The following is a 21503-nucleotide window of genomic DNA, read 5'->3' as shown; positions in this document are numbered from 1 at the left end:
TTTGTCATTGGGTTAAAACAAATAAAAAATTGACAAAAATTATTGATTATAGCCTATTAAAATACGAATTTTAAAGAAAGAAAACTTAATTATCATTGGATCGCAACAAAGGAACATAGGTAAAAGTCATGGGTTATAATCCATGAAAAATCTAGTAACTTGAAGTACACATAATTAATTATCATTGGATCAAACAAATAAAAGTGGACCAAATTCATGGGTTAATTAATAAAAGTGGATCAAATTCATGGGTAATTAATAAAAGTGGACCAAAATCATGGGTTATACTCATGAAAATTAGAAAAATTAAAATACGCGTACCTAATTGTCATTGGGTAAAAATAAACAACAAGGGACAAAAATCATGGGTTATAACCCATAGAGATCGCAAATTTTAAAGTAGGCATAATTAATTAATATTTGGTAAAAAAGTGAGCAATAAATGTGAAAAATCATGAGTTATAACCCATGAAAATCAAGAACTGTTTAAAAAAAGGTAATCACCATTAGGTCGACTTGAATGAAAATTGACAAAAGTAGAGGTTTAACTCATGAAAATCACGAAATGTTAAGAACATATATGTAATTGACATTTGGTCGAAATGAATGATAATGGAGAAAATACACGAGTTGCTCGTGAAAGCAACAATTATTGAAGTACACAAAATTAATTGTCATCTGGTCGAAACGGACTAAAATGAGCAAAATTCATGGATTACTTATAAAAATCACAAATTCTGAAATACACATAATAACTATCATTGGATCAGAATAAATGAAAAAAATAAAATTCGTGAGTTATAGGCCATGAAAATCGCAATCTTTTAAGTAGACATAATTAATTATCATTTGGTCAAAATAAACAAAAGTAGATAAAAACATAGATTATACAACCCTTAAAAATTGGGAATTTTGAAGGATGCATAAGTAATTGTCATTGGGTTGAAACATATAAAAATGGAAAAAAAAAACTTGGGTTATAGCCCGTGAAAATCGTGAATTTTGAAGTATATATACCCATATGACATCGAGTTAATTAATGAATCATTTTTCCAAAAACTTCTCCTATAAGCCGAAAATCTTTCCTGAACACAATATACATAGAATCTTAGCATCTCCAGTTTGTAGTCAATTTGAGCAAATCACAGCTTACTGCTCATCAAGTAGTATATATGATTGAAATATCGACAACCAATATAAAAAATAGTTGAATTGTAGCTTACCAAATAATTATAAGTCAACCTTGCATGTTAGAAACTTTCAACCTCATTACCCATGAGCTCATCATATCAAACAGGAACAATAAACAGATTTTCGACATAGAGGTGTAAATTCTTATGATCTTCACATTATATATTCATTTGATGCGTAACACATGAATGAGTATAAACATACACAAAAAACCCAAAACTCCTTTATACATATATCTAATGAAGTTTGTACTCAGATTCATTCAATATCAATCAGATTCATACTCATGTTCAGATTCCTCAGAGTGTCTTGAAACTGAATCCTCACTTCCATGCTCAGATCCCTCTTTAGATACTGAGCTCTGACTTCCATGCTTTGACGACCCCCCGGTGATCTTCAAACTCATGAAATTACTACTTCCATAGTTAGAATAATCCCTCGAATATTTGGAACTTGAGTTACTATCACTTCCATCATGATCGGATACATCCTGTTCTTGTTCTTGTTCCTGTTCTTCTTTTGAGATTGAACTAGCATCACTTATTTGTCTAAATGACTCCTTTCTGTGTTTCTTCGAGTTTTTTCTTGAACTTTTCCTTGAACTTTGTCGTGAGCTAGAGCTTGAACTTTTGTTTGAGCTCGAACTGTGTATTGAGCTTGTACGACTTGGAGGCTTGGACCCCGCTTGACTTCTCCTTGAGGTCAGGCCTAGTTGAAGAGTCTCAACTACATGTTCATCTGAACTCGAGCTCGAGGATTTTTGTTTAATTTCTTGGGGTTGGCTTTGGGTTTGGACTTGAGGAGGTGGTGTTTGATCAGGAATTGAGGTTGGACTCGTTTGAGGAGTAGGCATTGGTTCGATCAAGAAGCTTAGTGTCATAACAACATCGGCCATTAATGGACGAACCGATGCCTCTTCTTGAAGACACATGGCTACAACTGCAACTGCTTGGTTCAGGGATTTTAGAGGGTAGTCGCCTTGAAGTATCGGGTCAGCTAGCTCGGGGTACTTCTTTTGCTCCCTAAACATTGGCTGTGCCTGTTCATATGCGTAAGAGGAAAAGTTATAGACGAAAGTAGTTATTCTTCCTCAATCTAACTTCAGAAATACCAAATTCCCTTTTAAAATGATGGTGAAAAAAGCAACGTCAAGGTTCATGAGTGTTGGGTGTGAGCGCTAATAAGATAGGAATCAACCACCATGACCTATTTTCTGGTGAAATTTCAATTGAAATCTCGAAAATGCACTTAATGCACTTTAAATATGTTTTTCGTATTTTCAGTCTACTTTAAAGGTGATTTCTGTGGAAGAAAAAGCCCAACAAACTAATTGCCCTCCATGATTTGTTGGAAACATCTTATCAAAGAAATTAATATTTGGAGGATGGACCAAAATTAAATAATTAAAGGGGGATACCCATGTGACGAGATTCTGTTCAGTCACTGGCTTGGATGAATCGGAGGCTTTTCTACCCGAGATTAACTCCAGAAGAACAACCCCAAAGCTATATACATCGGATTTCATAGTGCGCTCTCCATTTCTTGAACACTCTGGCGCAGTGTATCCATAAGTGCCCATAGCACTTGATGAGACGAGCAGACTATCTCCCATAGGGTTCAGTTTAGCTAGTCCAAAGTCTGATAGCTTCGGTGTCATAAGATCATTGAGTAATATGTTTGCTGTTTTCATATCACGGTAGATAATTGGTGGATTTGCCTTGTCGTGCAGGTATTCAAGACCTTGAGCAGCACCAAAAGCTATTTTCATTCGCGTGTACCAGTCTAAAGGTTTCTGATTTGGTTTGAGATCTGTTGAGAAATTGAGCCTCTTAGTTGACATAAAATGAAAGAGTACAGAAATCAGGCATAATATCTATCTATGATCGTTTTTGACGTAGAAATGGAGAAAATATACAAACATGGGTGAAAAAGATTTTGAGGACTACAAGAAAAATGAGGACTATTTCAATACATTTTGCTTCTCAGTTCACATAGTTATAAAAAAAATGTGTGTGTGTATAAGTTAAGCGTAGTATCTCTCTATGATTGTTTGGACATAGATGTAGTGTGATGTTTTCTTACAATATTATCAATGAAACAAGGTTGAAATTTCCCACTTTTTACTTAGAAAAATAGAAAATAGTAAGATTTGATGGTTAAGCCAAATGAAAATATCTCAAGACGTTAAACTTCATAACTTGCATGGGTACAAAATGTAATGATATAAACAAGTTAGACATAGGCTAGGTCACCAGACACTTTGTTTTGGATGCCGTATCCATGTTGGACACGTGTCAAACATGGATTCACCGCGAACACATCATGGACACGTGGTTCAAAGCAAAACCTGATTTTCCCATAATTATAAGCCTAAACTAGTTTATTGGGTATATCAAGCTCGGAACCGATAGGGTTTTGAACCTGAAAACTGAAACCATAAGTTAAAGATTTGAAAAATACCCATGTTACCTCTTGCTATCAAAATTAGATTTTTGTTGTTAAACCTTAATCCTTAGTTTGATTTAATTTGATTCTTAATTTTCATAGTGAGTAAAAGAAACATACAAATGTTATGGGTATTTTAATTCAATATTTGATCTAATGTAAATATTATATATATACATGCATGTGTGTGTATAGAAATCCACGTATCCTGCTTTTTATAAATTTGTCGTGTCTAGTGTCTCGTGTTTGTGTCTGCATCCGTTCTTGTATCTGTGCAATCTAGGGCACAGTAACTTCTTGAATGTTGAATGTGCCTCCCTTCTTTACTTTGTTCCTCTCTGTGCTGTGTTAGACAGATTATTAGATGTACATAATGTGTGACTAGTTTCCTTCAACCTTTTACTAAAGATGTAAGAAAATAAACAGTTCTCATAAGCATATCATTCCTTATGTTTATCATACAAGAAAAAAGTGCAATTTACTCAATTCAAGAATGTAAACATGTATGTGATAACTGTTCTACCATGCAAATGGTCTTGTAGAGTGCCATTGGCCATGTATTCATACACCAAAAGTCTCTGATCTCCATCTGCACAATATCCAACAAGATTGACGAGATTTGGATGGTGAAGGAGACTAAGCATCATGACTTCCACAAGAAACTCTTTGTTTCCGTGAAGGCTATTCCTGTCTAATTGTTTAACAGCGACAGTCTGACATGGAGGGGAAAAAATTAATTAGAGAAGAGTGGTGGGATTTTGTAAATGAGTTCATTCACACAAAGTTAGAGGTTGCTTTTGTTCATAATAAAATGAGAGAGATGTTGAGATTGTTTAGCAACATGCAAAGCAGAGACCAATAAATCTGCCAATTACGAGAAGTAATAAGATTATTACTAATAGAGCAAGAAGGATTAGAGGTAGACCTACGAGAAGTCGGATGCGATGTAAGCAATTACTAAAAAGGGTTACTTGCGGACAGACCCCATGTACTATCGCCCAATTCCGGATGGAACCCCCTGTAGCTTTATTGTTGCAGATAGAACCCGTGGGTGATATTTGCTTTACTATTTTACCTCACGGGGTCTATTTGTCAAAGAACAATTTTCTCTTTCTTAGAGGGTAAGTGAGTCAAAAATATCGCTTAGGGGTCTCTCTGCAACAATAGAACTAAGGGGGTTTATCCGCAATTGAGTGAAAGTACAGGGGGCCTATCCGCAATTAACCACATAAGAAAAATATGAGTGTCGTTAACTTTACAAAGGATATAGCCTTTAATAGAACTGAATGGATGAATAGATTCATTTAATTGTTATTGTTGGTAGAATTTGCAAAAAGAAGATCTGTAGTAATTTACCATGCCAATGCTGTCAACAAAACCTTTATAAACCCTTCCAAGTCCTCCTTCACCTATAATGTTATCAGGTGTGAAATTTTTGGTTGCCGTAGCTAGTTCACGGAATGTGAAATTCTGTGATTGAATATTTCCAGTGCTGGCAGGAGGAGTTGATTCTGAGTTCCTAGGTTTGGGAGCTTCTGTATAACAATAACAATAAAACACGAAACTCTTTTAGTTTCTTTTATGTCTGAAAAATAGTATCAGTTCAGCATGAAAGGGTTGTTTGCTGATAATCAATATACTCATTTTAATACAAAACTTCTGATTCCAATAGTAGGAACAACTTACAACATGGAAATAGAGCAAAGAGAACAAAGGTATTTACAGGATACTAGGCTTAATATTAACCACTAGAATCTCAATAAGGAAAAGGCAAAAGAACCGAACATCTTGTGTCTCCTGATATGTATGGATTTTGTATCTTTTCATTTATATATCTTAGAAGTTGCAACCAGTTGAAAAGTGACTCTTGATGGTAAGCATGGGTAACCAGTTTGACATATGAATCATCACTGACTTAATTGTGACTAGTTGTTGTATTATTATTGACACGCTTATTGTAAATCAAACTCTATTTAGTGAACAAAACCTTGTCTCTAACACAAATCCAAATGAGGAGGTTCTTTTCTATTCAAAAAAACTGATCCTGACTTTGGCTAACTAATCCATCAAAAATAAATTCTAATACCAAGGCAATCCCTTCGATTTAGAACAGTAGATACAACAGAAAATAGATAGGAGACATCTCAAAGGCAATGCCGCATATATATATGTATGTATGTGTGTGTGTGTGTGTAGACACACACACACACACACACACACACACACACACACGTAACTCAATTACTGTTTCTATATATAAATAAAGAACATTTCTAGTCTTTGCCACAAGATATATGTTCTTCTTTAGTTCCTTCTTTCAAATGACAGGCATATCTATAAAATAAATAAATAAATAAAGTGACCAACTAGTTTCCAGGTCTTTAATGGGTGTTGAAAATGAAAGGCCACGCTTCCATAAAACTTACCAAAATAGAATCCTGTCAACACGTTTAAAGAACTAGTTTTTCAAGGACCCTCTCTTGTTACCTTGATGCAAAATAAAACCATTCAATTATTCATGTTCTCCAAAGCCCCAAGATATCTAACGTACACTAATGCAGAGTTCTTAAATTTTCAGAAAAAAAGATCACCTAACATTAAACATGTGTTGTAGAGAATTCATCTATGCAAAGACAATAGAAATGTTGATCTCTGAGCTTAAGCTTTTTTGATCAAAAGTGTTTCCCTCCAACATTAATTCACATTAATTCAACATAGAGATTTCCCTAACATTGTATATGTCAAGTTCATACCAAACTTATATGTTTATACAAACGTATGCGAATTTCATTATCAAAAGCAAATACGTGAACTCTAACAATTGAATACAATTCAAAGTTAAATAAAAAGAAATAGAAAGCTCACCTGGCTTTTTCTGAGCGCTTGGTGCATGGTTAGATTCCTCACCGGAAGAAGAGTCATCCTTCTTCTCCTTCTTCCCGCCGCCGAAACAAGGAAAACAGTTCATTTTTCTTTTCTTCTCAAACGCCAAGCAATTCAACCCTTCAAATTTTCTCTAACTACGAAAACCCAATTGAAAACAACCACTCAATTTTCACCAAATGGGCAATGTACCCCAAACAAAAGACCAATTACCCATCAAACTAAAAAAAAATTTGCAAACCTCTACAGAAAAAAAGTTTTGAAATTTTTGCGAAAATCTCGTGCCCAGATCGAACACAGCCCCGAAAGAATGGAAAAATCCCACAGGGGAAGCTGAATTCGAGTCTGGCACGGGAAAAGATTTGCTTTTTTGGAGGAGAGAATAGAGGGGGGGAATTTTTTTTTTTTTTGGTCAAATTTTTTTCCTTTTTTTGGTTGAATTGTCCGAATGAGGGGGGGAGGGATTTGAGGACATATTTGAAGGGAAATTGAGAGGGTTAAGTTGAGGGAGAGACGTGGATCCCAATTTCTTAGGAGATGAGAACCTTTGGAATAGAGAACGAAACAAAAAATTATTGAAAAGGAATTGAGAAAGTTGGCTATAATAAGGGATTTTTCGTGTTTAAGAAAGGAGACAATGTGCCTTTTTGGCGTTTTTTTCATTAAAATTCTCATTGTTTTTTTTTTTTGCTAGGATATTGTTGTTGTTGTTGTTGTTATCATATCATCATAAAATTAACTTTAGGCCCTATTTAATCAAATTTCAAATTAGTAGAACATTTTACTAGAATTTTAAATAAAAACACTTACAAGAGCTAAAATTATAGTTGAACTTTCTTGTAAAGCAAATATTGTCCCGTAAAAAGATGGAATAAACATTAACAGTTTTTTTTTCCTTTTCCTTTTTTTTCTTCTTTTTTTCAAATAAAAACGGAATTCAAACAAGGTGTACATTTTAACAGTTTTCTTTTATACGATCCTCAATAATAATCTCAAGTATCCTCAGAAACTTCTCTTCGTGATCAAATTGAGCAACAGTGTTTCCCGCGAGAAACCTCTTGATAGCCTCGGAACAAATTAAGAGAAGTAAAGAACGAGGAGAGTTAGCGTACAATTTGCGACATGAGACTGAAAATCGAAGCGATCTAAAATAAAATATACAAATAAAACGAGTAAAGCACGTCCCTCATCGTTCCGAGTAAAACTTTGCAAACCGGTAACGCCACCAGCTCGCAAGCACAATCGAGAAGAAAAAGACAGACGCGGTAATAGGCAACCATGTTCAGAAAAATAAAATAAAATAAATAAGCACGACCATACGCCAGTGGAGATCGGAACATAATCCACAAAACATTATTATAATTTGTATCCAAATGTCATCATATCAACTTTTCACATATTTTTGTAGCAGAGCGTATAGTAGTAACAGATGTTATTACCATGACACAGCGAGCAACAATCCACCTTGTACTAAACTTTAAAAACATTTGAAGATTCTTCGGATAATAATGACAATTTCATAAGCACAATGACCTGCAGATTAAATTTTGATTCTTATTTCCTAACTTCATGAATCACAACTAAACCTTTAAATGCCATAAAAATTTACACGGCGAACTCGGGTTATGTAATGATACAGAAGGGCTTCACATATTAAGGCCTTGTACCCAAATCCACCCTCCTACATTCACCTTATATACTTTTCCACTGTACAGTATGCTACATACCTGATCAAAAAAATTCGTATCAACCTGTCCAAAAATTATCCCCCACTCAGTGCAACCACAAAAATGCTAGTAAACTTGTTTCTAGATTCTGTGCTCACCATGGCGTAATTTTCCGCAAATGCTTGATAGTGTGAACTGCAACTTCTCGTCATCTCATTGAGGAAAAGGAAGATTACTCTTTTTTCCGTACCTGGAACCAAAAGGATGAAGCAGTGATAACCTTAAACCAGAAGCAGCAATAATGATTGGAAATCATCAAATTTGTACAGTCCAGACTCCTAATCAGATTCAGAATCAATTGATAAATACAGGCGAGGCCGGACTGAGCGAGGCTGGCGAGGGTGTGAAAAAGGACCATCAGACTTTCGAATGTTGGAGGATGTTTTCTGACCTCTGTCTCCATTCATGCTCAGAAGTAAAGAAGCTGAAATGATAAAGATGAGAACAATAAGATTTGCAACAAAGCATGACACAAAACCTAATCAACCAAGAGAGTTGCCAAGTTGGTTTAGGTCTACCCTTATCCTAGCAGCTCCTAACAAGCAAGAATGACATCATCGTACTAAGAAAAGAACTAGTCTATATAAAACTTCACATAGAATTATAGCACTAGAATTAAAAAGCCAAAAGCTAAAACAAGATGGAATCAAATCAGTTGTTTATGCCCGTAACATAATTTAAGTTATAAACTATACTATACATTTTAGAACATAATTTATAAACAATACTATAAATTTTAGAAGGAACAAACCAGTATCATTCTCTTGAGCCGTAAACTGCTGTTTCGATTTCAGTCCATTTGAGGATGCAGGGGCAATGTTCCCTGCTCCAGCACCGCCAAGGCTAAGAGATATCCAACTGTCAAAAGCATCACCATTGGCCATTTCGCTATGGTCACTCAAATCAGCCTGTGGAGGATGAGCAGGTTGACTGGGAAGAAAAATTTGCAGAGAAGGGTCATTACTGTCATATGCTAAAGGGTTGTCAACCAAACTCCCATTAGCTTCCATGCCAATGGTGCAAGTAGGCAGATCTTGGGCTTGTGAACTTTCCCCAATGCCTCCATTTGATGCCAAACCATAACTGTTGAGTGGCGAGAGTGAATTCTGTTGCACATCAATTAAAGCATCAGACCCATTGGCATCTGAGCCAAATAGCTGAAAAGTGGGACCGGCCTGAGAATATGTTGGCAATGGCCACATAGGCAATATGAAATCATCGTTTTCATTGGAAAAGGGACCAAAAGCAGTCCCATTAACCTTTAAAGCTGGGTCTTCAGAGTATGCTTCTCCAAATCTAGGATGATTGGAAGGAAAAGAAATAATATTAGAATCAGTTGCTGGAGCATTTGCATTGTCTTCTTCGTCAGAGTCACTTAGGACAATGATGTCTGCATCTTTCGTTGGTGCTGGAGGAATTCTATCCTCAACATCATATGTTGGGTCGAAGTTAAGAGAAATAGAGTCCAGATCATGGACATTATTTAGAGAGAAGTCGAAATTCCCACCATCCTGATTAACACTTCCATCTTCCCCGTCTTTGTAACTTCCGGTGGCACTGCTGCTCATAGGCATAAGGTTTTGAAAATGCTTTCCTAGTTTCTCTTGTACATGGTTTCCAGAGGAAGGAGCCCTTGCATCTTCAGCTACTTTATTATGCAGCTCCCATTTACCATTGTGATTTTTCCTAATTCCTAATTTCAAACCTGTCTGGCCTACAGAAACATCTTCCTGCTTAATATGCTTTGAGATGTCCATGCCACATTTTACTTCCCCATTCATTGCAGTACTAAGGGAGCCATCTGGTAAATGCCACCTAGCAAGATCCCTGCAATCACCTTCGCTCTTCGCACGCCAAGAACCATCGGGTTTTACATCAATCTCACATACATCTTCTCCACAATTTCTCATCTATAACCACCAATTAAATGACAAGTAATGACGATCAGTAGAGGCATCTGTCGATCAATTAGAACTAGAGAAAGTCCATGTATACCTACCAATGAAGTGATGCGATTGAAATATGGATCGATTACGATGCTTTCAAGAGAGTAATTCTTTAGGCAGATTGGACACTGCCACTGCAAGAGAACAAGATACTTAGAAGTGAAAAGAAAAGAAATAGTAAGAACAAATAGGATAGAATTAAGAACAAATAGGATAGAATTGTTACCTTTCGAGATCTCTGATTAAGTTCCACAAATGTTTCCAGATCAAAACACCCCATGTGAACACATGGCCTGAACCGTCCTGCAATTTTTATCCTTGATCCACTCATCTGCAAAGAAAAGAACATAAATCATCTACAGGGAGCTCAGAATTTTATGGCTGTGGAAATGCTGACCTTCTTCCAAATGAGATTAGACAGAAAAACATTGTCTCAATTTCCATAATCTCAGTAAGGATCAACTTCAGATCAATTTCATTATTTTCATAATTTATGGAAGAAGAAATTACAAACATGAAATTCTAGTCACTAAAAAAGAGGTTGGTTTGTTATCTCTTTGTATCTAATAAAGCAACAAACTGTCCATATGATGTAGAACAGAAAGATGACATACTTTTCCTATGAAGGGAATAGAGACAAGGAGACCCTTTTACACATTATCCGTAGATGAAGACCATTATTATAACTGGAAATCAGTTTAAGAAGATTGCTTTTATCGTATGAGAGGTCTCAAAAATCAGTTTCCTACTGCCCCTTTCCAATATAGTTTGCTATGACAAAAACATATCGCTTAGTGGACACAAGACCTGGCAGGTAGAAAGATGACTCAAGCTGAATAGTATCTCCCACATCTGCCAATTGATAAAATAAAAAAATTTTAAAAAAGCTATAGAGACTTCTTTGCATACTATTTATTGCAATATTATTACGTACAACAGTGACTAAAGCTACCTAATTACGAATTAAGTGTCTGAAATTTGGTCAATTGAAAGCATATATGAAATGACATTTAAAAATAATACACTATCGAAATTACACTAAACTGGAATGACACAACACCTAACCTTTTGGCTTCAAGCCCTGGCACATCACATGTTAAACTTCTTAACTTCTCTAAACTTTTTATTCCTGCTTAACCAATGAAAATTACAACTCCTTAAGTAAAGGTAGCAATCCTATCCCTGATACAATTTAAAAATCTGGCTCAAACTATATCCTAATATGATTTAAAATTCAAAATCTAGATAACTCAATCTAAGAGATAAAAATCAAGTATCTTATCAAAAATCCTAAAAGACAAGATCAAATCTGATCCTGATAAATTTATATATTTCAATCTGCACCGGATCTAAATTTTGAGTTTATTTAGCATCAAACTCTCTTAGTACACAAACAAAATATCTACACGATGACCTAATCTTTGCTTGATTGCAGAACTAAGCAAGACATGTATTGCTTATAAATTATTGTTAACTGATCAAGAACTCAGTAAGTCAAAATCATAATAAAACTTTGATGATAAGGCAAATCGCACTAAAACCAAATGATGCAGTTGGAGTTATCCTTTTAGTCGCTGAATACTAGTCTAACAGAACAACCATTTACCTCTATTCACATGTTCAGTTATTTAGAACAAGAAGATAGCTGCAGTCCTAAATTTAGTAATAAAAAGAATGTAGAGATCAAAAAGGAATCTTCACCCTATAGTTAAAAAGCAGTTGCATAAAGAAGGTTACAACCATCAGAAATAGTCAAATATTAAGCCTTTAGACAGAGACATTTATAAGCACTTACTGGACACCGAAGATTGACAGTGACAGAATCAGCGACCACTTCTACATCACTGTCACTGTCTGCATTATCCGTAGCATTACCACCACCAATGCAACGGCAAACTCTAGCAAAGGCGTCCTCAAAACGCTCACCATCTGTTTCCTTTGGTACCATGCTAAGGACCTGTGTCACAAACACTATTTATAGAAGTCCGAAACAGAGAGTGAAATGTGTAAATGGAGAGTGTCTGATGGATCATTATATGAGAACTTTTAGTTCCCAACGATCGCCAAAAAAATGTCATATGATATATATTCATGCATATATAGCGATATTACTGCAAGGACGTGCATGACATAGTTATGTCCAACAAATAATGTGTATCCTCAACAGAATAAATCAGTCCATTCACTTAAAACTGCATGAAAAAAACATACACCTTAAAGACTTGTAACTCATGCATTAGCTGGCTGCAAAATGAACAGTTTATCAATAATATGACAACATAAAGCACATGATACATGAGTTAGAAGGTCTCAAAACACACGGCCTTTTTTTTAAGATTTCCAGGGATGTGAAAATTACAATCAAATAGACGGGTTCATCAATGACATGACATGTCTCATTATTCACTAAGCATTTAGTTAATAGTGCAGAAGAAAAACCTACTTTCATGTGGATAATTTTTGACAATTATGATTGCAATATCAATGACAATTCCATCATGTCAAAAAATCTGTCAGGATACTCATGCAACACTACTGTTGTTGTGGTTTATTCTTGAGTACTATCTCAGCTACCAATACGAAAGAGAAAGGACTACCAACCCTATTTGCACCTCCTAGTCCACACACACGGAGGAGAGAAGCAAGACATTACAATGAACCAACTTCTTTGTGTGTATGTATTAATCACAGAATGTTTCATATCATCATGTCCGGTAAGCTTATCTAATTTACGTTCACATTATTTGCAAGATATGTAATGTTATATATAGAGCGGCTACATGGGTTATCTGTCCTACGGCTGCGTTTGGGAATGTGGATTTGGGTCCAGGATTTAAAATTCAGGTATTTCAAATCCAAATTTTTAGTTTGGATTCTAAGTTAAGATTTCAAATCAAATTATTTTGGAGAGATGGATTTGAAAGCCCAAATACAGGTATTCCAAATTCCATACTTTCGCTTGGTATTTATCAAATCCCGACTGGCCTGGCTTCTTCATTCTCTCGTTTCCAAGTCCCGACCTCTTCTATCTCTCCTCTCTCTCCCTCTCTCTCTCTCTCCTCGCTCCCCCTCTCTCCCCCTCTCCTCTCCCCCTATCATAGAAACCCTAGATCGGATCTAGATCGGATCTAGAGTTTAGGTCTCCCCTTTCCGTCGAAACCTAGATCTGATCTATATGCAGCGATGCCGCCTACGCCGCTTTCAGATTCCAGCGATGCCACCGCCACCTCCCTGATCCCCGGATCCGACGGGGGCTTGGTCGCGGCGATCCGCGCGATCGAGGCCGACGACTCTCTGACGGATTAGGAGAAAGCGAAGAAGAGGCAGGAGCGGATGAGCGGCAAGGGATCGGGGACCGAGGACGAGGAGACGAAGGAGGAGGAGAAGGCTGATGATGTGATGGGGCTTTTGGATGACAAGTTCAAGTGCTCTTTTTGCATGCAGCTGCCTGAGAGACCCGTGACTGTGAGTAATTATGCCATTACTGGCAATTTCCCTCTAAATTTGGGTAAATCTAGTAATTGTGTAAGTTTGATGAATAAATGGATGAGCTTGGTTGCATTATTCTGTGTTAGATCTGTAGGGATTCTTATAAAGGCTTGATGTTAAGTAGAATTGGTAAAAATTCTCCTTCAATTTAATGTGATGAACAACGGGCATTTGTGATTTTAAAGTAGAGTAGTGTGTGCTAATGTGCTATTATTAGTGATCCCCTCTAAATTTATCCATTAAAGCCGACTTTTTTTATGCTTGATCCAGTAATTGTTAAAGTTTGATGGGTAAATGGGTGAGCTTGGTTGCATTATTCTGTGCAAGACTTTCCTTTTGGTAGTATTAGTAGCTAACAAAGTGAATCAAGGTATGAATCAAGTTTATTTGGGTACTTTTGGCATTCCATTGTCAGCATGTGTTAGTGATAACTTATGTTTTAAGTGAAAATGGTAAACTGCTCCTTTAATTCAATGTGAGGAACAATTTACATTTATGCTTTTAACTATCACACCTCTGATCAGTATAGTTTTCATATGTCTGTTTTAGTAAATTTAGGTGTTATACATGTTTTAGGATAAATGGAAATATTTCTTAATTATTGAAACCGAATTGTTAGATTGAATGGTAAGTCATATACGTCAGGATTAATGATTTGTATTGCTTGACGTCAATAAAATGGTTGATTCACTTGCAGTGATGACAGCTTCTAGAGCGAGTATTTTAATGTGAGAAAGAAGGAAGTAGTAAGAAAACCACCAACCGGAGAGGAGATTCATCAAATGGTCTCAAAAATACCCAACTTAAGTCGCATTCAAATGTTCAATGCATTTGAGAAGATAATGGATAGCCACCTGGAAAAGTTTTATTTGTTGAAGTTACTTTTTGATGATAAAAAAAAGATTTTATTCTCTTTATTCTTAAGCAGTAGTTTCTAGTTGGGCGACGAGACCCCTCAAATCCTTGAACCAATTCGAGTAAGTTCTCTCTTGGATTTCTTTTTGGACAAGTGCTATGATATATTTTGTTTAGCTGTCTTGAGTAGCATATGCTTTTTCTCATGTATAATAAGTATATAGGAATCTACTGAGCACGGATTCCCTAACTCTGCAGTGGCTTGAGTAGTACTATTTGAAGAAATTTATTGCATGCATTTTTCCTATAAAAGTAGTACACTATTTATATATTCATAATAGCCATCAAATCGTCTACCGGTCTCTTAGTCAAGGATAGCTTTACATAAGTTGTCTTTTGACTGTATAAATTTAAACACGGCTCACTCAGATAACTCATAGTGCTGGCTTTCCTGTATCCATTCTTGTATCCATTGACTGGTATATGGTGGGTTCACTTGCAAATCATTACCAAGAGCTTGTAATATACATCAAATAATTTTCTAGTGTTACAGATATCAAATTTATGTCTCGTTGGTCATATACTGCACTCCACATTTACCTGTTCAAAACCAATATGTTCTATGATTCTGTTTGTATCTTATCCTCAAACCTCATTTTACACAATTTATCCTCAGAACTCATGTTTATGTTTTCTACCTTTTGTTGGATGTCTTCAAGCAAAATAAATGAGTCACACTAGAGATATATCTGTTATAAGTCTATGTTGAAGTGTTATATTCTTTTACTAGCTGTTTTTAGTCTGTAGACTTACTGGCAAGTGATTTGGGTCGTAAATGTCAAGGATCTTTAGCACATATACTTGGAATACACGGCGAAGTTCGGGCGTGTTGTGTACTCACCTCGTTCTGATGGGAAAAGCTTGGATAAGTTGCACTTCAAATTTTCTTTTTTTAAGGGTTGATGGTCTTCATGATTCAACTTTAAAGTTTGATTTTTGTGTCATGGACTAATTGATGCTAAATTGTGTAATGTAGGACTCAAATTCTTCGAGACATGAAGTTGGGCGCATTGGAGAGAAAAGAGGAGAAGACTTGAAGGATAAATAAAGGATTCTGGATATGATTTCTTTTAATAGTTTATGTTGTGGTACTTTGGCTTGTTGTAGCAAATCATGGTTACTTGTTGTAGCAAATCATGGTTATCAACTACCTATAGTATGTTGTGTTTTAAATGAAGGATTATTGTGTAGCGAGCTTCTTATGAGGAGTGTTTGCTAAACTCTTTTGACTCTTCGAGTCTTTTATCATGGCTAGTTAGTGGAGTAGTACTCTTGTTCTTTGGAGATCGAAGGTTGATGTAGTATTGGATGAAACCATAAAAAAAATGTCGTAATAATAAATATTTTAGACATAATTATTATTTTTTGTATTCTCTCACACCGGTTCATGAAGGACAAGACGTTTGCATGTGTATTTATAATTGCTAATGAAGAGATCAAACTTCTGAGGGGGGCGTGAAATTTACCCTAACTTTTACCTCAACATAAACCATAATGGCCGCATTTGATTTAAATACTGAAGAGTTAAGAGAGAGCATAATTTTTTTTAAAACACCAATTTCAAATCCAAATTCATGTATAATAAAGTGCATCCAAACATTAGATCTTAAATCTGTGATTTCAAATCCTTGCATTTAGTGATGGCATCCAAACAAAAGATTTTATCAAATCATGGATTTCAAATTCTAGATTTGAAATTCCATAATTTTAAATCAACAATTCAAATCCAAATCTTAGTTCCCAAACGCAGCCTAACAAAATTCTTCCAGATACTATGACTGACAATTTTATCTAGCCCACTGTCATGCTATCTGTTTTCTTGTCAGTTCCAACCAACAGATCTATGAACTGCAACTACATTAATACAATAACTTCACTGCATTAGGTGACTCAAAGAAAATCAAAAAGTCTGGCTTCATAAATTTGAATAGATATGTCTTTTGAAATGACTAAGATTATCAATACCATTTCTTGGTACATACTGTCGTAGGCTCCAACCCATGGATGACATGATATTTCATTGCCCAATGGAAAGCATATAAAAAGAAAGAAAGTACAGAAGTATAGGACAAGTGCTACCTAAACTCTAACACTTACAGTAGAAAGTGGGAACAAGTGTTAGGATATTAGAAAATAAGAATCATGAACAAGCACAGGTTTACAGATCATACGAGAAAGGATGGTGTTGAATCACAGAATCATTATAAATAACACTGTGAGGTCATTGTGACATAGCTATATAACATGGACTAGGAGAGAGGACTTTTGGAGTCAGGAATAAACAATCATGAATAATTTAGATCAATATGAAAAATTACTTAACATTTATAAATTGGATAGCTGCCAGAATGAAAACTAATAAATAATAAACATGAATGATAAGTAAAGGCTCCAATAACACACAAATTTTTACTTGAAGATCAGCAAAATACAAAACAAACAAACAACCAAATTAACCTGTTGAAGTGTCCTCCGCTTTGCAATTCTGATCCCAAAACTGAATGTGCGAGCATCACTCCGTGACAAACAAATCTTGTTAACTCCTTCCCTGCTGCATGTGGTTATCTGAAAAATAAAATCAATGTGTGGCAAAGTTGAAAGTAGAAGGAACAAATATGCAAGGTTTCAATGAAAGGACACAGGTTAAGAGTTGCCACCTAACTCAGCAAAATAAGCTACCCAGAAATAGTTGAGGTCCACCTGATCAGATGAGAGCAGGATGGGCCATACCGCTATTCTATCTCTTGATTGCTCATTTAGTAAAATGAGCTGCTACCTCATACTCATTTTTCCTTCCGTTAAAATATATATGGTAGCTAGAAATATGATTTGGATGAATGCAATTCTCGGCATGAATCAGAATACAGGGAAGGCGACAAGATCTTACCAGAGGACCATCATCCCGTCCATTAATTCCTAGCAACTGCACAGCTGGCCTATTTGTCGTTCGGACTGGAACTCCTGCAAGTTTGCATAACGTACAGGAGAAAGAGAAGTGTAAATACCTTGTAACACCAGAAAACTGTGAGTGACAGAATATAAGAGCAAAGTCCTTTTTGATAGTTAAACTATACATTATAAATATGACACATCTAATAGCAACATTCATAAGATGACACGTTGACCATTGGACTGACTGAAGAACCTAAAGGAAGAAAATGCAATCAGTTAAATACAGAAACTATAAATAAAAATTATTTCCTGTATTTCAGATTTCTTTGTCTCCCTTGCCCGTTCTTGACAGTTCTTCAGGCTCATCAAGTGATATACAAGAGCTGTATGAACAAACGTCCTTGAGATTGCATCGGTTTTCCAGCCCATGCCCCTTGAGGTCTCCTGGCACATTTCCATTGATCTTCTCATCTTCATAATATGAGATCAACTAACAGCCACCCTATGTATGTCTCTGTAATTTAGACATATATTGTGCACCCTCCCCAAGTTCCTTCAGGCACATAAACAGAAATATCCAGAATCCGACCGGAAAGGGACATGAGATTAACATGACTACGACTACTACTACTATTACTAATACAGACTACTACTGCAGTCATTATAGTTACTGTTATTGTTAAGCATGCTGATGGCTCATTCTGATGGGTATGGAAGCAAACTCCTCCCAATTGAATCCCCTGATTTGAAAAACATTTGTTCAATCTTGATCTACACAATGTTCCTACCTATCCATCAGGTGAAACAGAACAGTTATTATTGCTTTTATTTTTCACTAAAAACTGACGCCTTTTTAAAAAAGAAATGTTTTTGTAGCCATATATCAGAGGATTACTAACTGCAATGTTCGCTCAAATCTCTAAGATTTCTAAATTTCCAGCAACAATTGCCATTCAATTCAATTTAGCTTTTTTGTTACTTTGTATAGCATTTCCAATATGTAATCTCTCCATATAGACTCTGTCACAGTCGCAGAAATTTTTTTAGAAGTATCTCCATTTCTTAGTGAATTGAAATAGCAAAAGTAAAATGGTTAGGTTACCAAGAACCTGGACATTAAGGTTTTATCATTGATTTGCAAATAAAAAGTGATTAATCCATATGTATTCTTTACCATTGATTTGCAAATCTGTGTTTTGTGGCCACTGCATTCTGAAAGGAACTTTATCGTTGAGAAGCATGCACCAAACCTGCAATAAGAATGAGGTCACACATGGAATGCCGTAGTCTTCCTTGATAAAGAGGGTACAAATTTATCATAAAAAAAAGGTGCTTAAAATGTTAATTCCAGTTGATAATAGGTGACAACAATCTAGAAGGATAATGTAGTATCTAAAAGAGGAAGTTAATAATGCAAACTTCAAAGATTCAGATAAATTATAGGGTGAGAAACTTTTGGTTAAAAGAGAAAGGGTAAATTCCACAAAACCCCCATGAAGTTTGGCTCATTTTGAGATAACCCCCAAAAAAGTTTGAAAATGACATTTAACCCCAAGCTTTTTCAGATAACCCCCAAGAAGTTGGGGTTATCTGAAAATATATTCAGAAAATTGCAGAGGCTTGGGAGTTAAGTGACAATCCCAAACTTTTAAGAGATAGTCTCAAGATTAGGCCAAACTTCTTGCGGGTTTTGAGAAATTTACCAAAAGAGAAAATAAAATTTGAATTTGTTGAATAATATAAGATGGTTATATTGAAGAAACAAAATTTTCTTCAATGGGCCAGCACTTCATTGTGAAGAAACACTAGAAAAATCTATAGAGAAAGAACAGAAAATCCCCAAAAGAATAACAATGCGATAGCAAATGCAGGAATCATTCACATAATAGCAGGCATGAATTAAGTAATTGAATATACTATCGATGAACCCTTTCTTTTTCCCAAAGAAAAGAGTACAGTTTTCTCTTTTTTGGACAAGGATATTCCATACCATATTTTACATTATAAAGACCCTTTCTGCAGATTAACCTAAATTAACCTCTTCAATTGAGATAAATGAACCCCTGAAGGAGCTCCTATCATAATTATAACACAGGTAGTTGGCATTGGCAAGTCAAAAACCATACAGTTCCAGTATGCCCGATTTTTTAAATAAAATAAAAAAGTAGCAGATAGGTAATCTTAAGATTATAAATGATTCATGTTTCTCTCTTTCTACCAAAAGCTAGGCTCCGTTTGGATATCATAGTGTTTTACTTGTTTTCATGATGTTTTTGCCAATAACAAAGCACCATGCGTTTGAAAACATTTGAAAACCATGATGTTTTTTAAGCTAAATCATCCTTAAACCAAAAACACGACATTTATTTCAAAACACCTAAAAGGTGTTTTAAGTTTGGTGTTTTAGTTTTGAGTTTGAGAATGTGTTAATATAATATCTAACATAATGTATTAAATGTAATTAATATAGAGTTATTATCAACATGCTTATTATACTATACTATATTATACTATAGTATACTATTCTATAGTTAATCTAATATATTGGTAATATTTATTAAATAATATAAAAATATAATAAATAAAATATCTTATATAACAATATAATAACATACTAAATTCTAGTATTTAATATGTTAACAATGTATTATATAATAACAAATAATAAAAATATATAAAATAAACTAAGAAAAAATAATAATAAAGTTATTGATAATAAATAATAATATAATAATGGTATAATAATATACTACACAATAGTATAATTGCTATAATATTATTAACTATTTTATAAACAAACTGTAATAAACAAATAATTATAAAATATTATATAATAGCAACATATTTAAAATAAAATAACAATATAATAATATTATTATAATAATTTATAATAATATATTGTATAGTAAATGTAATATAATATATAAAATATTAATATATTATATAATAAATAAAATAATTTATTGCTAACAAATGTTAATGTAAAAATAATATATTCATAATATAATAATATTTATTTATATCATAAATTATTAATATATTATTAAATTACTATTAATAAACTCTAACATATTAAAGACCATAATATATTTACATAAATATTAAAATATTTATATATATTAATGTTATTAATAACATACTAGTAATAACATAATATTAACATTATTAATAATATTATTTTATATGAATAATGGTATAATATTATATTATATTAATAATAGTATAATATTATATTATTTAATAATAGTATAATATTATATAATTATAAAATAACATTTATTATAAAATATAAATATAATATATAACAATACAAATTGATATACCAAAATAATTAAATATATAAATTTTGAAAATTAATATGTAATAATTATAATATAATATAACTCATAAGTACAATATAATATTATAATACATTATACAATTTTATATTGCATTATATTTAATACTTCTAATACTATAATAATGTAAACTAAATATTATAACATTTTATTTATAATATATTTTATTATAATTAATATATAATATATTAATAATATGTTTAATACTAATGTTGTAATGAGTCAAACTAGCGTTGACCACAAATACTTAACAAGGTGTTTTGAAAACGTTTTAAGGGAAAAACACAACACCATGGTGTTTTTTTAGAAAAACACAACAAAGAAAACACCATGGTACCCAAACAAATTATATCTATTAAAACTGATTACTGCATAATGTAATGCTGAATAAATCCAACATGCAGCTGATGTCTCTTCATGTGTATATCATGTCGGTAATCATTTTCCCCTAAAGACCCATACAAGAGGGTCCTCCAGAAAGTCATAAGTAGTTTATAACAACTATTTGATTTGGATTTGCGAATTTTACATGTATTGGGATTAATTGTTTGATTTAAGACTAAGTTCTATTTGTGTGAGGATTAGTTATAAGTCTAAAAATACTCTTGCAAGTTTTAGATTTTGATATTGATAATGGTTCATGTTGATTCCTTTAATATTTGGAGTGCATTTTATTT

At 34.1% G+C, this 21503-nt stretch overlaps 2 protein-coding genes across 6 annotated transcripts in view; both read right to left on the bottom strand.

The window, feature by feature from the left end:
* LOC109829964 (probable serine/threonine-protein kinase PBL25) lies at nucleotides 1286-7113 on the bottom strand. Its single transcript, XM_020397075.1, has 5 exons — nucleotides 6502-7113; nucleotides 4993-5171; nucleotides 4160-4349; nucleotides 2609-3000; nucleotides 1286-2230 (listed from the first exon to the last, which is right to left on the bottom strand). Exons 1-5 carry the CDS (start codon nucleotides 6602-6604, stop codon nucleotides 1460-1462), a joined length of 1635 nt encoding a protein of 544 aa, XP_020252664.1. The 5' UTR covers nucleotides 6605-7113; the 3' UTR covers nucleotides 1286-1459.
* LOC109829963 (E3 SUMO-protein ligase SIZ1-like) overlaps nucleotides 7899-21503 on the bottom strand; it is a 28385-nt gene continuing 14780 nt past the window's right edge. The window contains exons 9-18 of one of the 5 annotated variants that reach the window (XR_002244166.1): nucleotides 18663-18738; nucleotides 17484-17557; nucleotides 17054-17161; nucleotides 11988-12149; nucleotides 10419-10523; nucleotides 10246-10326; nucleotides 8998-10156; nucleotides 8556-8670; nucleotides 8345-8436; nucleotides 7899-8270 (exon numbers count right to left, since the gene is read on the bottom strand). Coding sequence is in view for 3 of the 5 variants with exons in the window: in XM_020397072.1 (XP_020252661.1) it covers nucleotides 8400-8436; nucleotides 8556-8670; nucleotides 8998-10156; nucleotides 10246-10326; nucleotides 10419-10523; nucleotides 11988-12149; nucleotides 17054-17161; nucleotides 17484-17557; nucleotides 18663-18738 (1917 nt within the window). In the remaining 2 variants the exon portion in view is untranslated. Of the gene's footprint in view, nucleotides 8437-8513; nucleotides 8671-8997; nucleotides 10157-10245; nucleotides 10327-10418; nucleotides 10524-11987; nucleotides 12150-17053; nucleotides 17162-17483; nucleotides 17558-18662; nucleotides 18739-21503 lie in introns of all 5 variants that reach the window. The other 4 variants (XR_002244167.1, XM_020397073.1, XM_020397074.1 and 1 more) reach the window with 4 other exon arrangements.

This window comes from Asparagus officinalis, chromosome 2 (genome assembly GCF_001876935.1).
Source record: "Asparagus officinalis chromosome 2, Aspof.V1, whole genome shotgun sequence".
Taxonomy (NCBI): domain Eukaryota; kingdom Viridiplantae; phylum Streptophyta; class Magnoliopsida; order Asparagales; family Asparagaceae; genus Asparagus; species Asparagus officinalis.
Note: the sequence above shows the minus strand (reverse complement) of the source record. Positions and strands in the feature narration are given on the sequence as shown.

Excerpts from the sequence above, each read along its gene's own strand:
- LOC109829964 (XM_020397075.1), bottom strand. The coding sequence starts at position 6,604 with ATGAACTGTTTTCCTTGTTTCGGCGGCGGGAAGAAGGAGAAGAAGGAT. Across the intron at positions 5,172-6,501 it reads AAGCGCTCAGAAAAAGCCAG|AAGCTCCCAAACCTAGGAAC; the intron begins GTGAGCTTTCTA and ends ATTGTTATACAG. Across the intron at positions 3,001-4,159 it reads TCTACAAGACCATTTGCATG|ATCTCAAACCAAATCAGAAA; the intron begins GTAGAACAGTTA and ends ATTTCTCAACAG.